The 20,378-nt window shown below is 36.2% G+C and overlaps 1 protein-coding gene across 1 annotated transcript; it reads right to left on the reverse strand.

Annotated features, from left to right (window-relative positions):
- Positions 1-11,652: 11,652 nt before the first annotated feature.
- Positions 11,653-20,141, reverse strand: LOC122891987 (NKG2-C type II integral membrane protein-like). Its single transcript, XM_044228072.1, has 5 exons — positions 20,057-20,141; positions 19,424-19,504; positions 18,468-18,521; positions 17,309-17,460; positions 11,653-11,694 (listed from the first exon to the last, which is right to left on the reverse strand). The coding sequence occupies exons 1-5, from the start codon at positions 20,124-20,126 to the stop codon at positions 11,671-11,673; spliced, it is 381 nt and encodes a 126-aa protein (XP_044084007.1). The 5' UTR covers positions 20,127-20,141; the 3' UTR covers positions 11,653-11,670.
- Positions 20,142-20,378: the final 237 nt, after the last annotated feature.

A 20,378-nucleotide genomic window follows, 5' to 3' on the forward strand; every position in this document is an offset into this window, starting at 1 on the left:
GATTGATGGCAGCACAAGAAGGGCAGGAGTGGACAGTAGAATTTGCTTGTTCCTAGTAATAGAAAATTTGTGCTGAAATCCATTTTGGTTAACATGTGTGAGAATGAAAACCAGAGGCTTCCTGAAAAGCTGAGAAAACAAGAGAATTGGTTATTTCATTACCTTTTTTTTTCTTCAATTTATTTATTTTCAGAAAAACAGTATTCATTATTTTTTTCACCATACCCAGTGCTCCATGCAAGCCGTGCCCTCTATAATACCCACCACCTGGTACCCCAACCTCCCACCCCCCCGCCACTTCAAACCCCTCAGATTGTTTTTCAGAGTCCATAGTCTCTCATGGTTCACCTCCCCTTCCAATTTACCCAAATTCCCTGCTTCTTTCTAACGCCCCTTGTCCTCCATGCTATTTGTTATGCTCCACAAATAAGTGAAACCATATGATAATTGACTCTCTCTGCTTGACTTATTTCACTCAGCATAATCTCTTCCAGTCCCGTCCATGTTGCTACAAAAGTTGGGTATTCATCCTTTCTGATGAAGGCATAATATTCCATAGTGTATATGGACCACATCTTCCTTATCCATTCTTCCGTTGAAGGGCATCTTGGTTCTTTCCATAGTTTGGCGACCGTGGCCATTGCTGCTATAAACATTGGGGTACAGATGGCCCTTCTTTTCACGACATCTGTGTCTTTGGGGTAAATACCCAGGAGTGCAATTGCAGGTCATAGGGAAGCTCTATTTTTAATTTCTTGAGGAATCTCCACACTGTTCTCCAAAGAGGCTGCACCAACTTGCATTCCCACCAACAGTGGAAGAGGGTTCCCCTTTCTCCACATCCTCTCCAACACATGTTGTTTCCTGTTTTGTTAATTTTGGCCATTCTAACTGGTGTAAGGTGATATTTCGTTACCTTTGGTTAATGGCCCAGGAAGGCTGGTGTGACTTTGGATATGAGTACCATAGAAAGGAGCAGAACATTGATGAATGAGGGATTGTAAATGAAGAAATAATGAGTGGAGGGAGACATCAGATGTAGAATTAGTAGCAATTTCAATATGCTGTAAAACATACACTATATACAAAGAATCAGATAACAGATTAAATGCAGAAGAAACGTCTTGAAACTGCAATAACCGCCATTAATTTTGATTTTTGTGCTGAGAGACCAGTAGTAGATATGACCTTCAAAGTTAGGACTATAATAATAAGGTTTACCTTTGACAGAGACATAAGAAAAATAAGTAGAGGCATCTGTTACTGGATTTTTAGAAGTAATTTTAGGAAGGACAAAAGCAGTATATTTTAAAAAGGAAACAACAGGTAAAGAGGGATAATGAGAAGAAGTATTTCCAGTAAAGCCATTAAGGGCAATTTGCCAATTTAAATTATTTTGGAATGCTGTTTCAATTTGTGTCTTTTTTAAAGGCAGAACAATAACCTGCAGATCGTATCCCTGTATTTGGTGAGTTCTTTTTCTTCCTAATTGAATAATACTGCCAGTATGGTCTATATAGGTAGTGAGTGTTTTAACAGTGTTATTTGGGAGAAAAATCCATTTTATTATTAGTTTTTCCTGAATAATTAACCAAGTGGGTGTATGTGGGGTATGAAAAATGAGAAGATCTAACGGTATCTCAGGTTGGACTCTATGCATTTCCATTGAGTGAATCTGGCTTTCAACAAATTGTAATTCTTTTAAGGCCTCTTTTAATAGGGTCCTAGGGCTGTTTAAGTTAGGATCTTCCTTTAAAGAGGCAAGTAGATGCTGTAAAGCATAAGTGGGAATTCCAATTTTAGGCCTATCCAATTAATTTCTCCCAATAATTTTTGCAAATCATTCCAGGTTGTAATTTTATCTCTGTGGATTTGAACTTTCTGTGGTTTAACTGAGGTCCTATTCATAATGAACCCCAACTATGAGAAAGGTGTAGTGACTTGTATTTTTTCTGGAGCTATAATTAGTTTGTATTTTTCAAATTGCAATTGAAGCATTCTAAATCCTGCCATTGCATGTTATCAAAGGTGGCACATAACACATCATCCATATAATGGATAAGATAAACTTATGGAAATTGATTTCTAACTGGCTGTATAACTTTTGCCACATACTCCTGACAGATAGTGGGGCTATTCAACATCCCTTGTGGAAGAACTTTCCATTGATATGGTTTGCCAGGTTCTTTTAAATTTACACTGGGAATAGTGAAAGCAAAATGGGGACAGCCTTTCCTTAGCAAGTGGTATAGTGTAAAAGCAATCCTGTAAATCTGTGATAATTATTGGCCATTCACGTGGGACTAGATTAGGAGAAGACAATCCAGGTTGGAGAGACCCCATGAGTTAGATAGCAGAATTAACCGCACATAGGTCTGTTAAAAGTCTCCATTTCCCTGATCTTTTTTTTTAATAACAAAAACTGGTGAATTCCAAGGACTTTGAGATTCTTCAATATGTCTTTTTTTTTTTTTAATTTGTTCCTCTACTAGGGCTTGCAAAGTAAGTAATTTCTCTTGTGTTAAGGGCCACTGCTCCACCCAAATAGGTTTGTCATTTTTCCAGTTTAACTTAATGGGTTTAGGAGCAGTGGCCCTCAGTGAAAAATCTGGGAATCCTCCTTAGGGGAAAGTATAACCAGAGAGGCTTCCCATTGACTTAGTAAATTTTACCCCCAAAGGTTAATGGGTAAGTCTACAATATGGCTGTAGATAACCCTTTGACTCTCAGGTCCTTCACAGAAAAGAATATTGGAGCTCTGATGCACATTGCCAGCCTGTCCTAATCCCGTAATAGTAACAGAAGAAAAATTATATGGCCATTTTTTAGGCCAATGTAATGAGTTTATGATAGAGACATCAGCTCCAGTATCAATTATACCTGAAAATTCCTTTTCTTGTATTTTAAGATGACAAATTGGTCTATCTTAATAAATTTTCTCAATTAAATATGCTCCAGTTTTTCCAGTACTTTCAAACCCATTAGAGTTTCTTTGTTTGTTTTTAGATTGACCCTGGAGATAGGGTAAAAATAACAACTGGACAATGCAGTCTCCCTTTTGAAAATGGTATGGAGCCACAGGAGTTAACATCACTGAAATGTCACCAGTATAATCTGAATCAATAATGCCGGTGTAAACTAGTATTCCTTTTGAAGTAAGGCTAGATCTTCCAGTGGTCCCCTTTGTTACAGGGCCATAAATAATAGTTGGAATTTTAATGGGAAGCTTGGTAGGCATTAAAAAATAATCTTTGAGAATGGAGATATCTAGTCCAGCACTACCAGGTGTGGCATGTAATAAATTTAAAATGGTGCATTTGTTTGAAAGCTGGGTGTTGAGGGAGAATTGGCCCCCTTGTTTTTTGGGGCTGAGGGGAAATGACTCATGCTTGGCCATAATTTGAGGGGAAATGGCTCATGCTTGGCTTCATAGATACCATTAGGGTTGTTAGGATCATGTCCTGGAGCGACATGTTCTTTAATAATAACCGGGAAATTAAGATGTAAGACATCTAGGTCTCCCGCTCACTGTGCTTCAAGGAGACCTTTTTGAATGGCTGATAGCATATATTTTTCATCTTTTTCATTAAATGGTGCCTTCTTATAGACTGGCAGAGCCGATGGCAACAGTGCCATGGGCACCTTTTGTTCTGTTATTGGAGGAGGAGGAGGAGATTTCTCCTTTATATATTCCTTTATGATGGCCTTAGTAATTTCTTTCTCCTCCTGAACAGCATGTTCATGTTCCTCTTTTTTAGTTTCTCCTGAACATTCACTGTCGCTCTCCGAATCAGGGGTTTGTAAAGACTCCAAAATGGAGTGAATGAGAGTCCAAGTAGGCCACATAGTAATTGGAATTGGCTTTCCTTTTGTATGCAAAATTTTAACTTATGACCTACTTTTCCCCATGTTTGTAAATCTAAAGTCCCTAATATAGGGAACCAGGAGCAATGCTCTTTAATTACCTCTAAAAGCTCCTTAAGCTGGCCCTCGCTGACTTTTGCTCCTCCCGCCTTTTAGAAACCATCTCAATAAGCAAACTTAAGGGTGGTAATCATTTGTGCTCTTTAGATTATCCATACCCTACGATGAGTACCCACAACTCAGCAGTGGGAAAAAGGCACGGACTTGCAAAAACTGACCTTGGGGCTTCTTCTGTTACGTTTCTGGTCCCCGTTCAGGCTCCGCTTGCCGCTTCCTGTCAGCAAACAGAAGAATGAGGCACAAACAAGTCAGCTGCAAGAGAAAGGGAGCAGGGGACAACAGTAGAAAAAACTGTTGCCCCGAACAACTCCTCAGTATTGCTTTTATTAGATAGAAGCAGTAACCAACAGAAGAGCCAAAGAAGGCCAAACATTAGTCATGTGCCTTGTACATAAACAAAAAGGAGGGCAAAATATATCTATACAAACAGTATAAAGTTTATAGTAAAACAAGCACATTCAAAGGACTTATCTAAGTAGCCACAGGTGTTCTCCCAGATGCGGGGTGGGGGGGTGGGAGGGTGGGAAAGATAACGAAAAAATGAAGTAGGCGGTGTTCTGCCCTGAGCAAGCTGGGCAACCCCATCTGCTCAGCTTCAAGGCCATATATCGTCCTCTCCTCCCAGAGGCCTGTTGCCAGTATGTTTTTCTTAAGGCTGTACCTGAATGTGCTTGGTAACTAGTAAAATTCCCCAGGAGTTATATTTTAAGTAATACATTGTTCTGAGGGGCAGTTCCGTGTGTGTGTTTCTCTTTTGCTTTTTGACTTTTTCCCTTTTTTTTTGCATGATTGTCAATTTTGAGCATAGTTTCCATATCCTAAATGGCCTGGGTTGATAAAAACTGCAGAAGTTTTTCTTTAGCAACAATGATCATTAAAATCTGGGAAATAGGGGCACCTGGGTGGCTCAGTGGGTTAAAGCCTCTGCCTTCAGCTCAGGTCATGATCTCAGAATCCTGGAATCAAGCCCTGCAACAGGCTCTCTGCTCAGCGGTGAACCTGCTTCCTCCTCTCTCCCTCTCTGACTGCCTCTCTTCCTACCTGTGATCTCTGTCTGTCAAATAAATGAAAATAAATAAAATCTTTTAAAAAATGGGAAATGATTTTGCCTATGATAAAAGATACACTTAAAGGATTTTTTAATATGAAAAACATAATAGCAAAGATTATGTGGGTGAAAAACTAGAACTTTTTTTTATCTGCTAGGATATATTCAGAAATTGAAAAATAAGGAATATAAGTATTTTTCAAAACCCATCTTTTGTAGTATGGAAAACACTATGCCCATTTTAAGGGAAAATAGTTTAAATTGAATCTGCCAAAGAAATACTAACTGAAGCTAGACCACACATACTCATGGGGAGGATTAATCAGAGTAAGGATTTGGGATAGAAGAATTATTTTCTTAATTATGTCATCATATGTATACGATTCATATTATGGAACTGTTAATTCCCCAAATTATATACTTCCGGATTTGTAATTTATTTTGACTATGTGCACTTTGTGCCTGCCTTCTCTGGGATTATTTGAATAATTTTTAGAACTCCATTTCAGTTAGTAATTGGCTTCCACACTGTCCCTGTTTACAGTTTTTTTCTTAGTGGTTGTACTAAGATTACAGCACACAGTCTTAACTTTTCATGGTCTAGGTAGAATTAGTTGTACAACGTAAGAAATGCTGTATGGAACAGGTCTATTGATAAAATAGTTGTGATAAGTCTTACATATCACATACATAATAAACACTGGAAGAAACTTGTAATCTTTGCTTTGAATGATCATGCATACTGCAAGGGAGTTAAGAGAAGATTGTCTTTCATATTTATCCTGATATTTATAACTTTACAGATCTTTATGCCTTCCCAAATAACCAGATTTCTCACGAAACTATGACACATAAACCAGACACATCTTCTTCCTTTAACACTTCTTGCATGGCAGGCCAAGTAGTTTCTGGAAAATGTCTTAATTTACCTTCATTCTGGAAAACTACTAATGATATCACATTCTGAGCTGGCAGGGTTTTTTAATGAGATGATTATTTTCTCCTAAATTTATTTGTTTCTTAAGAATTTCTAGGCATATAAAGTGTTGTTATTCTCTCATTGCTTTCAGTATTTTTTAAATCTGTTTCAGAAGTATGACTACAATGTGCCCACATGTGATCTAATTTTTATTTTTTTTAATTTGGGCTTGCTGGGCTTCCTGAATTTAATTTGGTGTTTTTCAACAAATTCGAATTAGCTTCAGCCATTAGTTCTTCAAATCATCTTCTGCTAATTGTTTCCCTCTCCTTGTAAGATGCTAATTACATGTGTCACAACTTTTGATCTTATCACATGGATCTCTCTTGTACAAATTATTTTTGATCCCCTCTCAGATTCCATTATTATTATTCTTATCCAATCCAGAGCATTTGAGGGAGACAAAGTTAGATATTTACATGTTGCCATAGGAGGAGCCACAAAGAACTAATGCCTGTAATTAAGAGCAGAGCAACAATTTTTAAACGTTAAAGCCCTATTTTATTCATAACTTTATAATCATTAATTTCAGAAAATAAAAATTTCAGATTAAATCAATTGGGTACAGGAGTTTGGACAGACCCAACTTTGTCCTTTTTGCATTTTCTTTGGAACTGAGTGCCTGCAGGAAACCTGAGTTTTCTGCTCTGCTGCAAATACAGCAAATTATAAAAGGGCTTTGTCTTCCTCTGAAATTAGTACTGATATGAGGACTGCTTAACTCTGAGATCTAGAATAAGAAACCCATAATGTTCAAAACCTAATTTATAGTATTAGAAAGTTAGACACAGAGAAAACTGCCACACTGATCTTTATATCTCTGACTTCTTTGAGACCTTTTTGTAAAGGCTCAGTGGTAGAATTTAGTGATTCATCAGTTGTATGTAACATCCCATGGTCATTATATCAATGTCTCCTTAATTCCCATCACTCAATTGTTCCTTTCTCCCATCCATCACCCTTCCTGCAACCCTGTTTTTTCCCTATAGTTAAGAGTCTCTTATTTTTAGAACTCCATTTCAATTAGTATATTGGCTTCTAGGCTCTCCTGTTTACAGTTTCTTGTGATTTGCCTCCATCTCAGTTTTCATCTGGTGTTGTTTTTCTTCCATTCCCCATGTTCATCTGTTTCTTAAATTCCGCACATGAGTGAAATCATACGGTAATTGTCTTTCTCTGACTGACTTACTTTGCTTAGCATAACACTCTTTAGTTCCATGTACATCATTGCAAGTGGCAAGACTTCATCCTTTTTGATTGCTGGGTTATATAGATATAGATATAGATATAGATATAGATATAGATAGATATAGATAGATATCACGTCTACTTTATCCATTCATTTGCCAATTGACATGTGGGTTCTTTCCCTAGTTTGGCTCTTATGGACATTGCTGCTACAAACACTGGGGTGCATATGTCCCCTTAAATCACAATGTTTGTACCTTTGGATAAATACCAAGAAGTGCACCTGCTGTGTCATAGGGTAGCTCTATTTTCAACTGTTTGAGGAACCTCCATACTGATTACCAGATTGCTACACCAGAGTTTGCATTCTCAACAGCAGTATGAGAAGGTCAGCAACACGACAGGTGAGTCCACGCTCACCACTGTTGTTCAATAGCACTAGAGATCCTAGCCTCAGCAATCAGACAATGGAAAAAATTAAAAGACATCCAAATCAGCAAAGAAGAATTCAGACCTTCATTCTTCATAGATGATATGATAGTCTATGTAGAAAGTGCAAAGATTCCACCAAAAAAATTCTAGAATTCATGCAGGAATTCAACAAAGGTACAGGATAAATATCAATGCACAGAAATCAGTTGCATTCTATATATTAACAGTAAGGCAGAAGAAATAGAATCAAGGGATTAATCCTATTTATAATTGCACCAAAAAGCAGAATGTACAGAGGAATAAACCTAACCAAAGAGGTAAAGAAAGACTCCAACTATAGAACAGTTATAAAAGAAATTGAGGAAGACACGGAGAAATGGAAAAAAAAAATTCCATCCCCATGAATTGGAAGAATAAATACTGATAAATATGTATGCTACCGAAAGCAGTCTACACATTCAGTAAAAGCCCTATCAAAATACCATCAGCATTTCTCACAGAGGTAGAACAAACAATCCTAAAATTATAATAGAATAAGAAATGACCCCCAAAAGACAAAATAATGTTGAAAAAGAAAAACAAAGCCTGAAGCATTACAATTCTGCAACTGAAACTGTATTACAAAGCTAATATCATCAAGACCATATGGTCTTCTCTCTTTTTTTTTTTTTAAGATTTATTTATTCATTTGAAAGGGGGTTAGGGGCAGAAGGCAAGGGAGAGAGAATCTTAAGCAGAATCTGCACTGAGCATGGAGCTGGACACAGGCTCAATTTCATGACCCTGAGGTTGTGACCTGACCTGAAATCAAGAGTCAGTTACTTAACTGACTGAGTCCCACCATGACTCTTTCTACTCTGACTTCACACCTGACTAACTCCCTTAAAAGAGTGTTCCATGTTTATTTATCTCCAGTGAGTTTGGTGGATCCTCCACTTAAGCTCACTCTACCAAAATCTTCCCATGGCTTCTTATGGGTACAGGTAGAGATTTTAAGCATCTTTTTTAGAAGCATGTAGAGATGTAAAAATTAATTTAAGAAAAAACTGGGAGGTGTTCCACATCAGAATGTTAATATTAAAGAGCTTCTCTCTTACTTTTCTTTCTTCTCCATGGTAAGAAATACAGATGTGTCGATGGGATACTCAATACTGGAAGGAAAAGGTCATTTCAGTGTCTTCTTCCCCTAGGCTCCAGGAGATTCCCCAAATCTAGGAACCAAACAGACTATCTTGCAAACCTTGAAAATTCCTTTAAAAATGTCTTCTACTCCAAAAGAGATCATTATATATGTTCAAAGTAACACATTGGGTGAGGAGACTGGGTTTCTTGACCAATAAGAGAAAGAATAGTAACTTCAACTTGATTTCAAAAATTTGTTTCCCAATATTTTTAACAAACAAGCTGCTCTCATGAAATACGATGAGAAAAAAAATCCTACACTTATTATGGTGAATTAGATTTTTGTTCAATAAAACTACATTCCTCCCATCAGAGCACTTTGAAAGGAGTAAACCCTGAAGAAAATCATTGATAACTTTGGCCATGTGACTTGTTTTCACAATCTAATGTGAGTGAGAATGGGATAGCTTATGAGTTCAGAGTCCAGGCATTAAGAAGCATATTTCTCCTAGTCAATAATCTCTGCTATAAGATGTCATGTATATCAGTTTAACTCCTCTTCTAAGAATAAAATATGTCCAAAAGATCTGAGTTGAATCTGTAGTTGCAGTCTGGAGCCAATCCCATGCAGGCCAAGCCTAGACCAACTAAAACCCAGACAAAGCAGAAACTGGTGAATGAGAAATAAATGTTTATCTTCCCATGTCATCACAATCTTGGGTTGTTTGAGCACAATGTCAGCAAATCCTTACAGCTAGCATTTACATATTAAATAAATTTGATTTTAAATATTTAATAATTTATCAACAGGAGTATAAGAAGTCAGTACAGAGAGTGTAAAGAATATGTGTAGGGGTATTGGGTGGCTAAGTCAGTTAAGTGTCTGCCTTACACTCAGGTCATGATTCCAGCGTCCTGGGATTGAGTGCTGCACCCCCAGTCTGGCTCTTCTTAGAGTGGCAGCTTGCTTCTCCCTCTGACTGCTGCTTCCCCTGCTTGAACTTTCTCCCTCTGCACAAAATAAACAAATAACAAACTTTTTAAAAAGTGTGCAAAAACTGTGTCTATATTCAAGGAGATATATATATATATATATTATGAATTTTTTACAAGTAATAATCGAGCTCAATTTCTCTCCCTCTTGTCATTGAACTAAGGTAGAAATACCTGAATCATTATCAAATTACTAACGTTATTCCTGAATTACAGGAATAATAAGCTGTTCAACTCACACAAATGTCTTTAACTTTTATTCTTGTTTTCTTCATTATTTAACATTTTTATTTTTTAGACCAAAGTAGTTTTGGGTCTGGGGAAGGGCAACAGAAGAGGGGACTTGGAGAATTTAATAAAACAGGATGTCTTCTAAAATAGCTGAACTCCAGGTAAGGAAAACATCACACCAGAAAAAGTAGCGAAGGGCACTGGTTATTAATGATTGAGAAGAAACCAATCTCTACCAAAAAATGAACGTAATTTTTTATAGTGCTGGACTAAAAGTGATTCAGAAGAAAAGTGCTTATCTCATTCTCTGAGGACGTGGGGCAGATGGGAATGGGTCGTATATAGTAATCCTGTGTTTGTTGCATTATAATCCTGAATGCCTGTTAACAATTTAGTACTCTCAGCTCTAAATCTACCCATCCCTCTGTGCCCTGTTCTCAGACAATGGAGCAGGATCCTATAAAGTTTTCTTCCTTGACAGCTCACATGTGCTAAATTCTTTTAATTAAGGCAGTGAAGGGACCCTGCAAAAGAAAGGGCTCTTCGTCCTGGTTTCATGGTGTTTTCAGGGTGTTTGGCGGCTATGGCTTTTTTGCCAGCTGCATGAACACAGGAAGTGTTCAGCCTCCAGCAGGTACTTGTGGCCAGTCCCAGTCAAAGCTTCCTGCCCTCTGCTCTGTCCTTCCTAACAGGGGTTCTTCCTGCCTGCCAGTCACAGCCTGAGATCCATCCCCACCTAGTTCAGCCTGTAGACTGTGGAGCTGCTCTGTCCCACGTCAATGCAGTGAGCATGTGTTCCATGAAGCTGTGTGTGTCTATATTGTCTTCAATGACATCTAAATCCCATCTCCAGAGAGGAGATGTGGCTTCCCAGTGATCTCTCTCTTGCATACTGTCCTCTAACCCTAAGAAATTCTTTATGATTTTCTTTATCTTAGTAGCCTTTCTTTCTAGTAAGCTTTCCCTTACAAATTGGATAATAATGTTTACATCAGTCTTCCTCTGGTTTCTGTTCCTGAGTCAATTCTCATGTGTAATCTTGCCACCCAGGGTCGTCAACCCTTATTTGCAGCCCCTTATCTGCAACATTTATTTGCAGGATAAATCAATTCACTTGGAAATATGAGTGAGTTGATGACCTTATTGAAGACTTCAAAATAACAATGCTTCACAATAACGATGCAATAATTTGTACTTTATTATTTAACAAATAACAAAAGCTTAAGAAATGTATAATATGTACCTCAGAATATATTTTTTACATTAATAAAATTAAGATGAAAAAACAGTTCTTTGACACCAAGGGGGAAACCTCAGGTGCACTTTGGGCTTTGCATGATTATGATGCAAACTGCAGGTTCCTCTTGGCTAAGAAATGAACAATTCTAGTGAATCATGCTGATAACGGGCAAGGCCACGCATGTGTGTATACAGGGATTGTGGAGGATAGATATGAACCTTCTCAATTTTGTTGTGAACTAAAATTATTCTAAAAAGAGTATCTGAAAAATATCTGGGAAAATTGCATGCCTTTTGAAGAAATGAGAAATATCTTCTTTATAGATGGTGAGATAACGTTATTCCAAAATTAGGTAACTGAAATGCCTAATGCTTACAAACATATATTTTTAGATATAAACAGTCTTCAAAAGATCCCATGTTTGAGTGGAAGTCGAAAAATGGACAATTCTTGTCACTTGCTGAAAACGCTGACGACCTGAAATACAGAAAATTGTATCTTATTACTCTTAAAAAATATAAATCACAATATTTTGAAGAATAAACAGGTTATGTAAAATAATAGTTGTACATCTGAATCTGAGAATTTCCCATATTATTCTGCAATGGAAACACTTTAACAATTGTGTTATAGAATTGTTCACATACTGTACTTATTCTTTGTAAAATTAGTCTCTTAAGGCATAAAATACAAAAGTTGTCAAGAAACTTACGGTATAGGAAAGAAGGCAGAGGCTTTTGGACACAGAGATGGATTAATATTGATATTCTGGGAAATTCTACTAATCCATGAAGAATGAATGAGGAAGCCGAACAAACACTATGAGAAAACAATTTTTTTAGAAGTCAAATAAAAGTTCTTATTTGAATTTGTAATAACCAATTATTTTTTCTATAGATTCTATAGAAACATCCACATTTTAATATAGTGTTATACACTGAACATGTTATAAAAACATCTTAGTAGGAGTAAATGAATAGGAAAAACTTACAAAGACAACAATTTCAGTGTTCTGATAATTTATCAAAGGTTAATAATATTTTATGAAAAATCCATTATTGAAAAACTTCTAGAGATTCATGTGAAAAGAAGCACGTCTGTAGTTTTCTTAGCCAGAACTGCTCCCATGCTTCCCCACCTGCCCACCATAGCTCAGTGATCCATCATACCTGGATGATATAAAACTGAGAATAATCAAAAGTTTTAAGGTGGAACTAAAGTGGTGTTTAGAGATAATTCATAGCTCTGTCACTTATACCCAAAAGGAAGAATGTTGTAAAATGAGTGAAATAAGTCAAGCAGAGAGAGTTAATTATCATATGGTTTCACTTATTTGTGGAGCATAACAAATAGCATGGAGGACATGGGGAGTTAGAGAGGAGAAGGGAGTTGGGGGAAATTGGAAGGGGAGGTGAACCATGAGAGACTATGGACTCTGAAAAACAATCTGAGGGGTTTGAGGTGGCAGGGGGGTGGAAGATTGGGGTACCAGGTGGTGGGTATTATGGAGGGCACGGATTGCATGGAGCACTGGGTGTAGTGCAAAAATAATGAATACTGTTATGCTGAAAATAAATAAAAAATAAATTTAAAAAAATGCATGATCTAAGTAGTTTCCCTCTCAAGGTGCTGTACAGAGAAGAACCTATTACAGTTAGAGAAGAAAGAAATGATAAACATATACTAAGTTGAAAGTTGTTCTGAAGTACAAATAGTAGAGTAACCCATGGCAGCCCAAGTGGATCAATACCTAAATATCCAAGAGCATTAGCAATAGCATGGATGAATGCACTAAAGTAGAACTAGACAATGGAGCAGCAAGGAGTTTGGAGGATTTACAACTTCATGCAACTATATGGATGAAACGCACAAGTTTAGCTTCCCCTGAAAATGCCAAAAATAAAATATGCATACTGTATCTTTCTACTTATGTAAATGTTTGTAAATGGTGGTGAAAACATGAAAGGGGCATTTTGTAGTGCTGGTAATATTAATTTTCTCCCTCATATGATGGTGACACTTGAAAATTCAGCCAGCTGTTGGCATGTATCACATGTGCAACCATCTCTATGTACATTACACCACAGTAAAATTAACATAACCGAATACCCTGAAAATATGCAAATATGTTTAAAATTAGACATAAAGTTGAAAACATCCTACCAAATACAACTTGTGAAAACCAAAATAAAAGGAAATAAATATATCAGAAATGTCTTAACCTCTAATATAATTTAATCTCTAATGTAGAAAACTATTCATACTCAGTTACAGAATATTCAGATGCTTTTGATGAAAGAAAGATGAAATATCAATTAAAAACCAAAAAGAAAATCTTACAAGGTAGAGAAAAGGGTCTAATAGAATATGTGTTGTGTGCATTTTCTTGGAATACTAAAAAAAAGGAAATTACATGTGAGTGGCAATCTAAACTAATTCTTATAATATATAAAATTGATGAACTACAAGATAAGTAGATTTATTGAAGCAATACCAAGTTGTATTTACATTTATAATTCCTTTAACTTAATCTGTCACATTAGCAGAGTAAAGAAGGTCAAAGGATGTGATTTCTCTGATGCAGAAGATAAAACTAATTTTCATTTTTAATTAAAAAAAAGTTTAGCCTGCTGGAAATAAAAAGGAAAGATCCATGAAAAGATCTAGAATAGATATGATAACTCTGAAAAAGAACTGATTATAAAAGCCACTGTTTATAATAGGACAATTTTTAAAGTACGGTTTGACAAAAGTATATACAAGATCAAAGAAACCGAGAAGGAAGTGCAAAGTTATACCCACACATTTATGGAATGCAAATTTCAACAATGATGAAAAATCATTCCATGGAGAAAGCATAGTGTTACAATAAATGTTGTGGAAACAATTAGTATCAAATGAAATTAATAATATATACTTTATACCATATTCAAAAATGTTAAAAAATGATCATCTTTTAGCTCAAATGATAGAATTCCAAGAAGATGTATTAGGAAAAACATCTGACCTAAAGTTGGGCAGTGATTTCTTAGAGAGAAACAAAACATGATCCATAAAAGAACAAAGTGATGAAGTGTAGTTCCTTAAGATAATGTCTGTGCTTTGAAGAGAAAGGAAAGACAAGTCATAGACCGAGAGGAAATATTTACAAATAACACATCTAATAAAATACTTGCTGCCAGGATACAGAAAGAATTCTCAAAATACAATAACAAAAACTAGAAATATAACAAAAATATTTCAAGATACTTCACCAAAAAGCATTTATTGATAGCAAATAAATACAGAGAAAGTTACTCAACACTATCAGTCTTAGGGAACATTCACATTAGAACTATTACATATCAGAATTCCTATTCCAGCAAAAGAGAGGATATACTACTGTTCCCTACGTCTTCCACCAAATACAACTAAAACTCCTAGATATTATACACAAAACAACATAACATTCAAACAGGTGATGAGAAAGCTGACAGAACTGTGCCCTCTAACCCCAAGGAATGATATGGCGGTCAGCGCCCTGGAATTTCTCTTTGCCTCACATATCCCAGACTGGTGAGCAAACCACAGACACCAAAGTACGCAGACAAAAGGCCTCAAAATGTTTTTTTTTTCTTTCTCTCTCTCTAATGAGCATAATAGAAAAAAAGATATGTTAGAAAGACCCAAACAAACAAATAAACAAAAAATGTAGACACTAAGTGTGTTATTTCAATCAACCACAGACTATTCAAGGGACACATCACTCAGGAATGCAGGGGACATCAAGACATTCTGAGATAAAGGAAAACTAGGAAAAGTGTCACCGCCACCCCCACTCTGCAAGAACTGCTAAAGGGAATTATCCAAACAGAAATTAAATGGTAACAGAAGGAATCTTCCAAGGATCATCAGGAAGAAAGGGAAAACAAAACGAAGTATATAACTATTGTTAGGTCTAAGGGACTTCGCCTCAACTCTAGTGTCTAAATTATTTGATATTTGAATGAAAATCATCAGTTGAAGCAAAATTATAACATTCATGTAATTCTCAACATAAGTAGAGAAACATTTAAAACAAAGTAGAAATGAGACACAGTAAAGGGACATCAAGGAAGGGAAGGCTCTATATTTTACTAAGAGTGCAGTGGTTTGTGACAGACTGTGTAGACTGATATATGTGTTTATAATTATCTATATAAAGATATATACTATCTACATTATTTATATGAAGCAGATTAGAACATATGGGGACATGTATATGACTATATATGTATAAAGTTATTTATGAAGAAAAGATCGACTTTGCTTTACATTATGCTTCATCAGTTAGGTTCATGATGTAGAAACTATAACCTTCACATTTATCTCACTGCATTGCAAATACAACATCACCAAAAATAAATTCCAATTGCATCAGAAACTCTAATTAAAGTGAGAAATTAATAAATAAAGAAAAAAGAAGTAATATGGAAAAATGTTTATGAACTTTGACAAAGTTCTAAAATAGGTTCAAAATAATCAATAACACTCAAATGACATATGGAACCATGGTAATATTAAAATTCTGATCATTAAAGGACTCCAATAAGAGAGTAAAAATGCCATACACAGTTATTTCCATCTTGTAAACTCAAAAAAGAGCTCATATTTAAAACATGGTAAGGACTTCCAAGAAGACAAAAGAAAAACACCATCTAGGAGAAATAAGCAAGGGACACACTTGAGTCCTTCTCACCAAAGAGAATATCCTAATAACTCACAGCCCAGGAAAATGATACTGTTCTATAACCAGCAGAACTTTTTGTCATAATTTTCCTCAGAACTTTGGATCAATGGACAATTTTATACAATATATTTACACAATACATTAGATAAATGTAGGGATAATGTAATATATTGAAAGATACACATATCTATGACTGGGCATTTTCATACTAATGATTAGAAGAAAATGTATAATAATCATATGTAAACATAATTATAATGTTCCATTTATGCATTGTTTTTTCGACAAATGCATTATTTACATTTCATAAATATACTATATACTATGTAGTTATGTATAATAGTTATTATAAATACAATACATGGAAAACACATAGAAAAAGCCTTTCACAAAATAATTATTTTTTTAATTTTATTTATTTATTTGACAGAGAGAGAGATCACAAGTAGGCAGAGAGTGGGGAGGGAAGCAGGCTCTCTGAGCAGAGAGCCTGATGGGGGCTTGATCCCAGGACCCTGAGATCATGACCTGAGCCGAAGGCAGAGGCTTAATCCACTGAGCCACCCAGGTGCCCCATAAAATAATTATTCATAACCACACAGTAAAAAGGATGCAAGTTTCTGAGAATAGCTTTTAAAATGTCCTATTCATATAAGACAGCAACACTACAAATCTAGACAAATCTAGTAATATAGGCCAATTACAAATATCATATGAAAGCAAAAGGAGACACATAATAATGCATACTGCATGAGTCCAACGATATAAACTCCAAAAATAAGTAAGGATATTTCACAGTATTAAAATTGGCAGGACAAATAGAGGCTCTAAACTTCTCGCTCATGATCTGATTTGTATTTACGTTCTGACTGTTTTGTGATGAATATGCACAATCATGTAGTTTTCTTTTTTTTTTTTAAGATTTATTTATTTATTTGACAGAAAGAGAAATCACAAGTAGGCAGAGAGGCAGGCAGAGAGGGAAGAGGAAGCAGGCTCCCTGCCCAGCAGAGAACCCCATGCAGGGCTGATCCCAGGACCCTGAGATCATGACATGAGCTGAAGGCAGAGGCTTAACCCACTGAGCCACCCTGGTGCCCCAGTCATATAGTTTTCTTGATGTGTGGTAAAAAATATATAAGGTTATTTCAGGCAAAAGAGCATTTATAGAAGTATGGCTTTCTAAGAAAAGCAAGAACTAGAAATTATTAAATATACATTAAAGGTATAAAAATAGTAATATATCATAGAGTCAAACTATGGAATAGTAACAGACTTTAAAATAAATAAACAAGAAATATGTATGACTATACGGATGAGATCTACAAATGTAATATTAAATGATAAGCATTTAATAAAAGCTGCAAACATTTGAAACCTCACCATTTCCTCTTCATCCTCTATGGAGAGCAGGGTAGAGTTCTTAGAAGCACAGGACAACCGACTCTCACTCCATGGTTTTCTTTCAGTGCTAATGTAATAGCAAGTTTTGGAATATGTAATCCACTCTTTTGGACAATGACCACATGGATCAGCTAAAGAAAGATTATGAAATATTATCCAAAAAGTTTCAAATTTTAAAAATTGCAAATTTACAACTTGCATATGTATACACACGTGCACATATATACATATGTGTATATATATATATATATATATATATATATGACATAACCATGCACCCTCCTTCACAGGTGGGTGCAAAAATAAAACACACACACACACACACTCCCAAAGAGTCAGGCTTCCCTCCCCTAATTTATGTGCTCATAAAAGGCAAACACACAAAAAAGTCCATATCTACATGTCTTTTGAGTCACTGAACAAAACCACTTTTTTGGAATTATATAATGATTTATCTCTTATCATGTCATAGCAGTAGGAAATCTGAAGCAATTGGCAATAATGAGAATGGCAATTTAAAATATATTTTTTCTTGGGGCGCCTGGGTGGCTCAGTGGGTTAAGCCGCTGCCTTTGGCTCAGGTCATGATCTCAGGGTCCTGGGATCGAGTCCCGCATCGGGCTCTCTGCTCAGCGGGGAGCCTGCTTCCCTCTCTCTCTCTCTGCCTGTCTCTCCATCTACTTGTGATTTCTCCCTGTCAAATAAATAAATAAAATCTTTAAAAAATAAAAAAATAAAAAATAAATAAAATATATTTTTTCTTTATTTATTTGAGAAAGAGACAGTGAGAGGGAGCATGAGAGAGGAGAAGGACAGAGGGAGAAGCAGACTCACTGTGGAGCTGGGGGCCCAATGTGGAACTAGATTCCGGAACTCCAGGATCATGACCTGAGCCAAAGTCAGGTGCTTAACCAATTGAGCCACCCAGGTCCCAAATGGATATGGTAATTTTAAATGAGGATTTCTTCATATTGCTGCATAAGAAGGAATAAGCTCTTATAATCATTACTTATTAACATCTATTTTCTGCATTTTATAATATATATTTCACCTCAAACTCTATGATGATTTTGTACAGCCTAGATGGAGACAAAACATAAACTGTACTACTATCAGAACTATGAAAATCATTACATACATTTCTGGATTCTTGTAACTGGGTAGGAATTGTCCTGCTGTGGTGTTCTAATACCTAAAAATAAAAATTAATCATTGTAATAATTCTAGTTTTTCTGTTTGAAACTTGGTGTACTTTTTTTTTCCAATTTATTTATTTTCAGAAAAACAGTATTCATTATTTTTTCACCACACCCAGTGCTCCATGCAAGCCGTGCCCTCCATAATACCCACCACCTGGTACCCCAACCTCCCACCCCCCCACCACTTCAAACCCCTCAGATTGTTTTTCAGAGTCCATAGTCTCTCATGGTTCACCTCCCCTTCCAATTTACCCCAAAGCACATACCCTCCCTAATGTCCATAACCCTACCCCCCTTCTCCCAACCCCCCTCCCCCCAGCAACCTTGGTGTACTTTTTAAGATTAGAATATTCTGGAATAAAATTGATTTACTAAAATTAACAATATCATTAAGATTTGAGGGTAAGTCAATCCAAAGCCTTAAACAATCAAACATCGGCATTTCTTAGAGTATTTCGTTTAGCCAGTCTCAAGAATTAACTTGTGTTTTTCAATTATGTATATATGTATATTTTCTACAATCATTGTTATTTATACTTTTGAGAAGTTCAGAATAAGCATTCCACATTTAATCTAAATGCATATGTGAAAAGGATAGTTCCACTCCCTCATTCTTTAAATGCTTAGAGGCACTGATGATCACTAAAATGAAAAGATTTCTCGGGGCGCCTGGTTGGCTCCATGGGTTAAAGCCTCTGCCTTCAGCTCAGGTCATGATCCCAGGGTCCTGGGATGGAGCCCCGCATTAGGCTCTCTGCTCAGCAGGGAGCCTGCTTCCTCCTCTCTCTCTGCCTGCCTCTCTGCCTACTTGTGATCTCTGTTAAATAAATAAAATCTTTAAAAAAAAAAAAAAGAAAAGAAAAGATTTCTCATAATCATTCAAAGATTTACTCACAGGAAAGAGAACTTATCATTCTTGCTACAATATAGGTCAAGACAAGGCAGGAGAGTCCCAAAATCCCAGCAATGAGCTTCTCTAGAGATGATGGCAAGTATGTGGGGAGAGAAATGAAACAGTGAGAAAGGATGGATGGATGAAGACTAAAGTTTAGACAGTTTACATACAAGAGAACCAAAGATGCACAGGGAATCGTAGGTATAAACATGGACCACAAACCCATATCTACCATTGTAATCTTCCTCACAATATACCATTTAACTGTCAGTAAGCATCATGCTCCATGAGCTATTTGGTCACGGACTATGAATTACAACAATGCTGGAGTGAATTAGTCCTCAGATCTCAAAAACGATACCTTATTCCAGCTTCAAGTTCATCATGATCCTCACAAATGAAAAATATATGGAATTATTCTCTACTCTTTCCCACACATCTGCACCCCAATTCACATCCTAGAACAGTTGTCCTGTGTGCCTTACTGTGTGCTTTATTTTTGCAGTGGTAGTTCTTGTCATTCCCTTGTAGATTTTCAGAAGCATTTTGAAGATTTAGTTCTGCACAGACGATTTCCTGCTCAGTTACTGAATTAGAGCTTTTACAATCAGTTACTGAATTAGAGAGACCTACCTTTCGACAGTTGTCTTCTTGAGTTCTTAACCAGATTTGGTTCTGAGAGGTTTTCTCTCTGGTTATTCATTTCAGCACTGAGAGATCTCAGGGCCTGTGCTATATGGAAACTGGACTTACATAGTCAACAAACAGTGTAGGTAACGACAAGAGCCCTGCTAGAGTCACACTGGGTGGAGTGTGAGGTAAGTGGTAACACTCCTTTGTAGCTGAATGATGTAAAATTCTGGTTCTGATTTCTTCAGTGCTTGAAATAAGTGTTTCATCAGAGAATAAGTGATTCTTAAAGTGGTATTTTATGTTGATGCAATATTATTGATTG

The sequence above is a fragment of the Neovison vison genome, chromosome 12, assembly GCF_020171115.1.
Source record: "Neovison vison isolate M4711 chromosome 12, ASM_NN_V1, whole genome shotgun sequence".
Classification (NCBI taxonomy): Eukaryota; Metazoa; Chordata; class Mammalia; order Carnivora; family Mustelidae; genus Neogale; species Neogale vison.

Excerpts from the sequence above, each read along its gene's own strand:
- LOC122891987 (XM_044228072.1), bottom strand. The coding sequence starts at position 20,126 with ATGAATAACCAGAGAGAAAACCTCTCAGAACCAAATCTGGTTAAGAAC. Across the intron at positions 19,505-20,056 it reads AAGAAGACAACTGTCGAAAG|AGAAGCTCATTGCTGGGATT; the intron begins GTAGGTCTCTCT and ends CATCATCTCTAG. Across the intron at positions 11,695-17,308 it reads TAGAGGATGAAGAGGAAATG|GTCGTCAGCGTTTTCAGCAA; the intron begins GTGAGGTTTCAA and ends TCTGTATTTCAG.